The sequence below is a fragment of the Hippichthys cyanospilos genome, chromosome 12 (genome assembly GCF_059441005.1).
Source record: "Hippichthys cyanospilos isolate Australia breed blue-spotted pipefish chromosome 12, RoL_Hcya_1.0, whole genome shotgun sequence".
Lineage (NCBI taxonomy): Eukaryota > Metazoa > Chordata > Actinopteri > Syngnathiformes > Syngnathidae > Hippichthys > Hippichthys cyanospilos.
Window position 1 is genome coordinate 15,259,439 of NC_142380.1, and position 11,509 is coordinate 15,270,947.

The window sequence follows — 11,509 nt, forward strand, 5'->3', positions numbered from 1 at the left end:
AAATTATGAAACAGGTCGTTCTGAATTGGAATCGTTGGTTTGTTTATCCGTCTCGATTATTTCTCCCTGTGTCCATTGAGCTTCGATTAGTCAGGTCTGCTATACAGCTGCGGCTCCGGGATCTGCTGCCTCGCTTCTTGAGCGCCACTGCCTTCATCGGAGTGGCGTGCTCTCCATCCGGCACAGCCTTTCGCCTCTTTTTCTTTTCTCCCCCATTCTCCGTGACTCGCTCATCGGTCGCCATGGGCAAGCGGGAGGAAGAGGAGATCATTAGAATCGCCAAGAAAATGGACAAAATGGCGCAGAAGAAAAACGGGGTGAGCGGCGGCGCAATGTGTTGTGAATGAATGCCAGACAGGCAGGCTAAACGGCCATTGATTTAAACGGTTAGCTAATAAGAAAATAGTGGTTCTCTCTCATCAAAATTTTTCCACGTTGTGACTTTCTTTTTGCTGCATCGACATTTAGGGGGCAAATGTGACTATAAAGACGCCTTGATGAAAGCTAACGAACCTGTTGTGCTTTAACGCTTAGCTTGGAGCTAGCTGTTAGCCGCTAGCAATAACAGCGGCGTTCAAACGTTCACAGAAGCCCACAACGGGCTTAACAAAATGGAGCGGCGTGACATATCTAAATTTGTTGTTCAGACATGTTTTGCATATAACGGAAGTTTTTCTCCACAGTCCGGTGCTTTGGACCTGCTCAAGGAGCTACGTAGCGTCCCGATGACCCTGGAACTACTTCAGGTACTCAGAAAAAACACACACACACTCACACACACACACACACACACACACACACACACACAGCAGTTCAATATTTTGAAGCCTTGATATACAAGTGACCCGACATAACGAACTCAGAAGTTTGGTAAATAGTGATGGATTTTCCAAAAAGGAGACTTTAAAGTGTTCTATGCCACTCTTAGTGAAACTTTAATGTCAATGTTTACATTTAACTAAAGATTTCCACTTGGGGTGTTTCCCAGTTTTATGCTAACCTAGTGAACGTCATTGACATGGCAATAAATACCTGAACACAAATACATGTTAGTAGATGATGTAATATTACTCACAGACACATTAATTTTGTAATGAGTAATCTACAATGGCATAATGCAAAAGCATTTTACTGTATCACTAACAAAATTATTGTTGTAAAAGTGCTGTCCATTTGTTTCTGCGTTACTGAATTATACTGCTTTGTAGCATCTAAGGCAAGCACAGCAGAAGGAGCTGCAGAATTAAATTGATTGCGGCATTACATCATGGCACATAAACAAATTTTTAGATTTTGTTCATTTAGTACTCAGCTTTTATAATTTAGCAGCAATTAGCGAGCCAAATGACATCATGAAGGTGCCACTTTACAAGGAATATGTGTGTCTGTGTGTGTGTATATATATATATATATATATATATATATATATATATATATATATATATATATATATATATATATATTCAACCAACCTTTGCGTGTTTTTTTTGCACTGCAGTCGACCAGAATTGGGATGTCTGTCAATGCCATCCGTAAACAGAGCACAGATGAGGAGGTGACGTCACTAGCCAAATCTTTGATCAAATCATGGAAGAAGCTTTTGGGTAAGGAAAAAACAGAACAGCTAAAATCTGCATATAATTAATGTCCATTGAACTGCATTGGGGGAGGGGGCGGGATTTTAAATAAAATAATAATAAACAGTTTTGGAAAAAAAAAAAAAATCTTGCATATGTGTTGAAGATGTTACTTTCCCCCATTACCAATAGCAATCCAGACCTTTCTTGCATAATCTTGAGAGGTTTACTACCTTGAATTCAGCCTCAAGTGATGCTTGTATCTCTACTGGAATTATTTGTCCTTCCAACTGGTCATTATCAAGCCAGCAGGAAGTTGTGATGATTTTTTAATGTAAATTTTCCACCTTTGCAGATGAGCCCACGAGTGGAGACAAATCCTCAGATGACAAGAGGAAAGACACGGCCCCTGTATCTCCCTCGCAGGAAAGTCCAGAGGCAAAAGAAGAAAGGTAACGAACTGCCATTTGTCTCTCGATACTTGTTACCTTGAGTTTTCCTTATCTGGTGTTCGAGTATTGAGGTTGTCATGTTGCTTCCCGTCAGCAGCTCTAGCAGTAACTCCAGTAGCAAGAGCGAGCACGCCGACATCTCATCCAACTCGCTAATCAGTACCTTCCCTCGGGCTCCCGGCACTGCCGACTCCATACGGATCAAGTGCAGAGAGATGCTGTCCAACGCTCTTCAGGCCGGCGGTAAAATTACTAATATTATCATTGCTAGTGGTCTTGTAAAGTGGTTGATATAGTTGGAGTGTAAGTCGTAGTAATAGGGGTGGTGGTGGTCGTCTTAATGTGATAGTAGCAGAAGCAGTGTTAGTAGCCATAGGTGTTTATTGGAATAGGACTCCTTTTAAAATTTTAATTCTGATGTATTATAGCTGGGTGTTTAGTTCCCAATTATTGATAAGAACAATAGAGTGCACTAGTAGGATATTGAATAAATGCTCAAATAGCTTGCAAATACCTGTGTTAGTAGTGGCAGCAATGGTCGAGATGGTGGTCACAGTAATATTCACAGTGGTAACAATATTAGTAGTAGTTGCAGTATAAATTAGTTTGAGCTTCCCCTTTCATCTCATTGACATGTTAGATTCTCCCTTCCCTTGCAGACGACTACATCGCCATCGGTGCTGACTGCGATGAACTAGGAGCGCAGATTGAGGAATATATCCTTCTTGGTGAAAGCATGGTTCACTGTTAGTTTTTTGAAACATTTTTGCTTTGTTGCCTTGACCGCCAACCTCCACGCATATTCCAAGAGTTCAAGAACACAGACATGAAGTACAAGAACCGCGTGCGCAGCCGAATCTCCAACCTTAAGGACATGAAGAATCCCAACTTGAGGAGGACTGTGCTATGCGGGAGTGTCACCCCTGAGCGCATGGCCAAGATGACCGCAGAGGTGTGTTCACTGACCAAAAAGACACTCCAAGCTGCTTCCCATATTGTGGCCTGGAGGATGTTCATTCATGCAGAGAATATTGTATTTTTTGGTTTTGCATGTTGATGTACAGTAAACTCCTGCATATTAATTGTTTTCTTAATCTGCCTAATTTATTTCCACAATTTATACATCTTTGAGAAAGTTTTTTACTTTATTTTAATTGTACTGCCATTTTTGAAAATATATATATTTCAGTTTGACCAAAGTAATGTGCGTGTTTCAATGTTATATATTATGATCAATCATCCTTTTTTTCTGCTTCCTTTTCTTTCCATTTTGTTCTTCAATTTTGCATTGTGTTCAATAAAGTAATCAATCCATGATGTACATTTTTAGATCACTTAGGAAAGGACAGGCTGAGTAGAGTCATCTGTGTCATTCTTCCTCCTGCGTGCAGGAAATGGCTAGTGACGAGCTGAAAGAGATGAGGAAGAACTTGACCAAAGAGGCAGTCAGAGACCACCAGATGGCCACTACGGGGGGCACGCAAACGGATCTCTTCACCTGTGGCAAGTGCAAGGGCAAAAGCTGCACCTACACACAGGTACTTGAGCATCAGCGTGCTGCGTTTCATTCCACTTTTGGAGTTCTGAAATGGTTGTTGGATCACAATTTGACTGCCCCCTTTTGCGCAGGTCCAAACTCGCAGTGCTGATGAGCCCATGACCACATTTGTCTTCTGCAATCAATGCGGGAATAGATGGAAGGTTTGCTGCTTTATTTATTTAGAAGTGTATAAATTCCACTTTCTCTTCAAAAACATTATTGAAGTCTTGGCATTGTAGAAAAAGACAACACAAATTTTAGGACTGAAATAAAATCAGGGATAGTTTTTTTTTCCCCCAGCCTTTTTTTTTAAGTTAATATTTGCACTTTGATTTTGAGGGCCTAAGAGGTGGTGGAGAAAATGCTTTATTTTAATTATTTTTTTTTTTTTTTGCTCTGAGGAAAATGCAAAATAGGTAGTAGTAGCAGAAGAACTTGAGAAGTTCTTTCTCTATTTTTTACAGGAAAAAAGAAAAACTCCTTGGCACTCTCACGATCACTATGGTCCAATTTGGTCATTGCTAATATTGGACGTTTAGTGCGTTATGCCTCCGACCAAATCAGGAGGATGGCTTTTAACACACCCCACACCACAGGATAACTGTTTAGTGTTATTTTTCACAACAATTTCAAGATGACCTGACTTTTGCTCACGATAAGAAGGTTGAATGGAAAGAAGGGAAAATGGGGGGGGATGCTCAAAAGGCCCCATGGTAGGTGACTGTTGTCTACCTCAGCCTCAGAAGGCAAAATTCACTCATAACACACCCCACCCCACATGATAAGGAATGTCGTGTAAATGCTCGCATGCTTATTTTAAAAGGAAAAAAAAAACCGAAAGAAAATGTCTTTTGTTGTTTATTTTACAATGATAATGAATCTTTTCCTATAATGCCAACATTTATTTTCCAACAGAAATTAAGTTTGTTTTTTTTTAGATGGAAATTTTCAAATGCATTGAATATGGGTTTTTCTGTGTTTGTTCTAGTTCTGTTGAGTGGGCATGCATCTTCCTTTGGCACTTGGATGAGTAGCAAAATTCCTGGACCATATCCTGGTTAATGGGCCTTGGATTGGAGCTTTTTCTTTTGTTTTTCGTTTTTTTGTTTTGTTTTTGTTTTTTGTTTTTTTTCTTATTTTATTTTTTTATTCTTTTATTATGAAAAGTGTACATTGGACACCAGATGCTGTGTAAAGGATGCCTCTTTGCTTTGAATTGGACTAAAATTTCCTGTTCATAGTACAAGCTAATTGTAAGCCCCTCCCTCTGCCCCACCACCGTCAAATGCAATCTTTTACTATTGTTAATAGTTGTTTCCCCACTTATTAGATGTATGCAATCATGCTTGACTCATTCTTTTATCTGCAATTTTTTATATAAACTTGTCCTCAAAATTATTCACACTCTAGAAATGTCTTTTGTTTTTGTTTTTTCATTTTTGTGACAAAACCTTTTCATTTATGTGAGTTTCTTCGTGAGTTATATGTGACAAACAAGTAAAATAATCAAAATAACACACAATCGAAGAAAAGCAAAGTCTAATAGGTATTTTATTGATGGAAAACCAAAAAATGCTATGTTCAAAAGTATTCCTAACCTAGTCCAATGTCTTAATTAATAATAACTAGCATAGCTTTAGTTTGTTCAAATTACCCCCAGGCCCGTTCCTGTATGTCAACCAGCATTCTGCATTCCTCCTGTAGAAAATGTGCTCATTGTTCACAGGCAACGCCTCAAGACGGGTCAAGTTGGTGGCTTTCCGAGCCACCTTTCTCATCGTCAAGTTTTACCGCAAGTTTTTAGGTCGGGGTCAGGTCAGGACTCTGATTTGACCATCTTAAGACATCACATCATTGTCCGTTTCTTCCCTACCTTGGCAGTTTGTTTCAGATAATTGTCCTGGACCATCCAGTTGTGGCTGAGCTGGAGTTTCTCAGCAGACTCCTTCAGGTTTTCGTGAAAGATTCCGACGTAATCCTTCTTCCTTTATAATTTCCTCAACCTTGACAAGGTTACCTGTGCCACTGGGGTAAAAGCGTTCCCATAAAACTATGTTTTCACTACCATCCTGGATAGTAGGGATGGTGTTTTTTTACTCCTAAGCATCTATTTTATTTCTCCAGACTTACTAAGCATTCCTATGCCCAAATAACTGACTTTGCCTCACCAGACCACAGGATGCTTGACCAAAATATGGAGTCATGCTGGAGGTGACCTCTGGCAAAAGGCAGGCAAGCCTCACCATGTTTTTTCTTGAGCAGGGTTATCTTCCTAGGCCACTCAATACTAGACCTTGAGACAATCGTCCCTGCCTGCTCAATTGTTACTGTTAGAGCCTTAGTTGGTGTCTGAAGGTTAATGTTAACCTCTTAGCATACTTTCCAGGCAAGTTTGAGTGACATCTTCCAATTCTTGCCACGCCCACCGAGGTTTTTAACAGTGTTGAACCTCATGTGGTTTATGATGCTCTGGACCAGGGGTCACCAACTCCGGTCCTCGAGGGCACCTATCCAGCATTTTTTCAGTGTAACCCTCCTCCACTGCACCTGATTCATAGGATGTGCTCATCAAGAAGCTCTGCAGGAGCACCAAAATGATCATGATAATTTGCATCAGGTGCAGTGGAGGAGGGTTACACTGAAAAAATGCTGGATAGGTGCCCTCGAGGACCGGAGTTGGTGACCCCTGCTCTGGACGGTTGAAATGGCCTAATAACCCTTTCCCTTGCTGTGGGCACACATTAGATTCTAACATATGTACTCCCGCAGGTCTTTCTTCTTGACCATGATGTCCAGAAGCTGAGTATGACTGGGAGACTTTTTTTTTTTTTTGTATTTTTTTTTATACTCTTTAAAATCGTGTGCGTGTGTGTATATGTATATATGTGTGTGTGTGTGTGTATATATATATATATATATATATATATATATATATATAACATTTGTTTTGATACATGTGCTCATTCACCTGGTGACATCTTGAAATAGCATTTAGCATCAAAATGTACACATTTGGGACATTTGTTGAACTATTGACAGGGGTATAACTAACTTTGAACATGTTTTTTTCTGGAAATCTATCAAGAATATCACATTGAAATGAAGAATCTCTTTAATAATGTATTGTTTTCATACATTTGTTTGTTGGTCACATATGACTCAAAGAAACTAAGGAAAAATAAGTATTTTTGTTACAAACACAAAAAAAAACTTAAAATTCACAAGGGTATGAATAATTTTGAGAACAGTTGTATGTAGATTTAACACCATTGAGAGCGTTGTTATGCTTTCCCTCCACAATATTACATAGTTTAATTTCCCAATAAAGTGTAATCCATTTGATTAAAAAAAAATGATTGCTGACGAATCTGACAATCATCTTGATGGGTAAAACATCGTGTGAAACAAAATGATTTCCAGATTACCACGTTGAGGAATTGTCAGTACAGTGGTGCCTTAAGATACTTTGTTTTTTGAGGTCCAAACTGTCTTTTCGACATTTTATTTATTTTTAGCTGACTTGCAAGCACAAACATAAGATACTAATGTTGTATGGTGACAGTGAACTCAATTTAAAGAGCCTGTATCATGTTATTTTAAACTTGTCACTTTAAACTACAGTCACATATATTTAATACCTTTAGCAAAATGGCTATTCAATTTCATAGGACATATGTCCTTTTCTGGTGGCTGTACTTCTAACCTGGAATTAAGACACACACCTGGCTCTTTTAACCCTTTCACTACCTTTTTCTTTGAAAAAAATAAAACTTGAGGCACGCATTACTTGTCTAGGATAATTCTAGGATACTTGGAAAATTAGATAAAAAATTTTCCCTTCCATTTCCACCAAGAAATACTGGGACTGAATATCCAATAGACCACAATACTTGTACAAAAAGCGTGCCAGAGAAGTGAAAATTATCACCAAACGCCTACAATACCTCGTAATCAGTGTACAGTAACACATGTGTAGCACATATTATCATATTATCACATATTATCTTTGTATTTTAGTAGAGATGGCTTATTCACAAGAAATTGTACAATGCAAGCTACCTTGTTGACAGTCGGTCCAGCACTGGCTTGTTCTCTTTGTAAAAATTGCTAATAGCCACTAGAATCTGTAGATAGGTGTGTAATGAACTGCTGGTATTCCATTTAATCTTAATGCTACCATTGCTATACCCACTGCGATTTCTTTTGAAAAGCTGTGGGATGTGACGGGAGCAAAAGGGTTAAAACTTGCCTCACCGTGTGACTGCCTTTTGATGATGTCAGAGTGCACCACTGACTGGTCAGAAAATGTAAGCGTGTGTCTTTATTCTGCTTAGGGGGTATGGGGGTAGTACTCAATTATTGCTGTAACAAAGTGAAGACCCTGCTGTTTCACTGGGTTGAGCTGCAACTTACAATGGGCAGAAATGCTCAGTGATAGGTTGAAAAAAAAAAAGTCTGGACATGTTTTTAGCAGAGCTGAGCAGTTCGTCAACGCTGATGGACTGTCCGGACTGACGATGCATCGTCATCCTCTTTTTATTTACACAATTTACACAATATATATATAACCATGATATACTTAAACACAGTGTTATTGGTTTGCTCAATTAATTAATCCACAGCAAGTTGGTCACTCTGGCAAGCAACCAAATGACCTGCACCTAATTTGCATTTTCCCTTTGGCCAGGAATTGCAACATTTACGTTTTTCAAATCCCTTAACTAAAGATGTTTTTTTTTTATTTTAAAGAAAATCCAACCTCAGCAATACTTTGTTTTACTTGTCGTGTATATGACTGATTAAATTGAGACACATTTAGACAAGTGTCATTATGTCTTATAAGTGTCTTCTAAAAATGTTGGGCTGGCAGGTATAAAGAGAGAGTTGGCATTGTCCATGCCAAGATTTTGTAAGGCATATTTCTTTCATTCAGTGAACATGATTGATAATTGTGCCACTCTTGCCCTCTGAACTTCCTCAATTCTGGGATAATTATGACGATATGTGTGTTCCGATTGCAGCAGAACTGCACAACCAGTGACTTTGCGTTAATTTTAAGTGGAGTTACAAAAATAGAAAAAAGAATGTATGAATGCAAGCAGGTCAGCGCCTAACTAACAATGGACAACCAAAAAAAACATAAAACATTTCGCCCTCGAGTGATGGCGAAAGGGTGAAGAATATTATGACCGACTAAAAAAACAAAATACATCAGATTTCGCCCTCTAGTGGCGGTGGAAGGGTGGGCACACCACAATGACGGACTAGAAAAAAAATCGCCCTCTGCTGGTGGCGAAAGGGTGGGCTAAAATACACTGGCGGACCAACTGTACTTTTTTTCTGGTTTGAAAAAAATTAAGGAGCAACGATGACAGAAAGGGGGCGGGGCTTTGACGAATGTCGGACGAGTAAAAAACTGTAAGTTGCTCACCTTTGGCTTTTAGTGAATAATTAGCCTTCTAATGTCATTAAAAGCTCCAAAAAGTTGAAGAATACAGTCTCTTTCATATGGATCATTATAAGCAGCACATGGGCAAGGATTGCAACTTTTTAAAAGTGTACCTGTGATGACGAGGGAGGAAAACTATATATGGTTCATCAAGGGAACCGTGTCAAAACATGGTTTTTGCTTTCTGGCTATATTCGACTAAATCTACAAAAGCTGGGTGCTGCCATTCATCTCCCATTTAATGTGTGACAATTTCTTGGTAACAAAATATCAAATTGAGACGATTTCCATGTCGATCAAACAGGACCCAAAGGCAGATAAAAACAGGACAAGTGGAGGCACAATACAGATTTTTATTCATTTTATATGATTGTACTTGCCGCTTCAACACATGCACAATAGCTTCTCTTTATACTTCGGCACACGCGCCTCATACACGTCCTCTCATATTTCACTGAATCCGCAAAAAGTGAAGCGCAAAGTGGCGAGGGAACACTGTATTGATGCACCGTTCTGGTTAGCTGGCTCTTAATGTTAAAAAGGATACAATTTCACATATACAATTTTTGAGAAAAATGTTTTTATTTATAGTCACTGCTGCAAGTGGGGGGAAGCAATATGCTTTTTCCTACGGGAGGCTTTGTGGACAAAATAATTGAGAAGCATTGATTTATCGAGCCGTTACGCCCCTCCCCCCATGCTTTTTTTGAAAAATAATGTCAATGATGTGTGGCTTCTGAAAAAGAATAGAATTTGTCTGTTTTAATAATTTCTTTCTAATTTTTTTCAGTGAATTTTAACATATGCCACATATATACACACACACGCACACACACACACATCCCTTACCCTATCTTCAATCTTCAAACCTAACCCGATTCAAACTTCTACTCTAAAAGCAAGTCGACCCTGTTGGAGCTTTCACATTTTATTTTTTAAGCTTTGTTTGCTTGCCCAGTTGAAAAATACTGTTTATATACTTTTGTGAAAGATTCCTGCACATTTGTTCATTGATGCAGCATGGTTTACAGCTTAGTCTAAAGCAGACAAAAAAGCAGGTGCATCAACGTGCCTAAAAACAAACAAAAATGATGAAAATCCTTATTTTATTGCAACTGCCCTTGCAACACCTCGTGTCCCCCTCCCCCCTGCACTATTTGAGATGCACTGCCATACATGAACACATATATAGACACGCACACACACACACACATTGAACATCCTTCCAGCCATTCATTTTCTGAAGAAAAGACAATTTCTGAGAAACATCCTAGAGCATTTAAAGTCATTGTGCTTTATTATTTCAATCAAAATGCCCACAAGTCATCATGTTCTTGGAGAGTAGAATAAAACAAAAAAACTAAAACCATATACTGTAAACATTCACATTATTCTTTTTTTTCAGTTATTTTAAAAATGTCATCTTTTTCTCTCCGTAAACGCAGCGCAAAAAGAAACACGTTTGATCTTTTGTAAACAGATGAAGGAAACGATATTAATAGGCGTTGCGCCAAAACCTCAGTTTGGTGCGTTTGAGGTCGATCTACACCCAGCAAAGACTTGGATCAGCCAGTCGCATCCCTCCCGTCCACAACATCCACTTTCGTAATCGTCACATAAAACATCGGAAACACTTTAAAAGATGCACTGTTCCAGTTAGCTGGCTGTTGTGCTTGGGTCCCCCCCCCCAAAAAAAGCACCTTTATGGCGAGAGTTTGCCCGTGAGAAAGATGTTGTCCAAACGGAATTTCAAGGCACTTCCCCCGCCCCGTCCCACCCACCCTATGTGAGAAGTGGATTTTTTGAGCGACACGATTTGTCATGAGGCAACAAAAGGGAACACACAGAAGCATTGGTCGCTTGGCAACTCCAATTGTAATGACAGCTCGTATGGGCGTGGTACCAATTGGTGTTGATGCTAACAAACTTTCAAATCATTTTGCTAACCTACAAAGTTTTTTTTATCATTTCATGACAACCATTTTATTGGGTTGAATCAATCTCTTAGGGCAGTTTAAAAAAAACCCAACAATAATTAATTTGGAGTCAATTTGGGTCAGTTTGTGGATTGCTCATTTTGATCTAACTGATTCAAAGGAATAACCCATAAAGTTGGGTCGGTCCCTTATTCACCCACTTTGGGTAACTTTTTGATGCGACTGTATTAAGTGTGTATGTATAGCTCAGTGGTGGGACGTCAGGGCCCGCAAGGCCTTCTCTGCTGGCCTTGTATAACCTGACATTATCATAACTATAATAAACTATAATAATTATAATAACTATAATAAAAGTCATTTTCATTCTAAATTTATTTTTACTAAATATATATATTTTATATATAAAATTATTCTCCATATTCTGTTCTTTTTGTGTCATATTATATCCAAATGGTTACACTCTTCCGAAGTGCTGCAGTTTTAGCGTAGAGTTTTTAGCCAATTAGAATTCAGCTAACGCATGTCGCCAGGCAGACTTCATGGCAGACCTCATG

The 11,509-nt window shown here is 38.9% G+C and overlaps 1 protein-coding gene across 1 annotated transcript; it reads left to right on the forward strand.

The window, feature by feature from the left end:
- The first annotated feature begins 100 nt into the window (after positions 1–100).
- On the forward strand, positions 101–4,967 carry tcea1 (transcription elongation factor A (SII), 1). The gene is made up of 10 exons (XM_088430381.1): positions 101–317; positions 684–746; positions 1,499–1,604; positions 1,933–2,029; positions 2,124–2,272; positions 2,689–2,745; positions 2,827–2,981; positions 3,421–3,567; positions 3,659–3,730; positions 4,558–4,967. The coding sequence occupies exons 1-10, from the start codon at positions 243–245 to the stop codon at positions 4,564–4,566; spliced, it is 930 nt and encodes a 309-aa protein (XP_088286507.1). The 5' UTR covers positions 101–242; the 3' UTR covers positions 4,567–4,967.
- Positions 4,968–11,509: the final 6,542 nt, after the last annotated feature.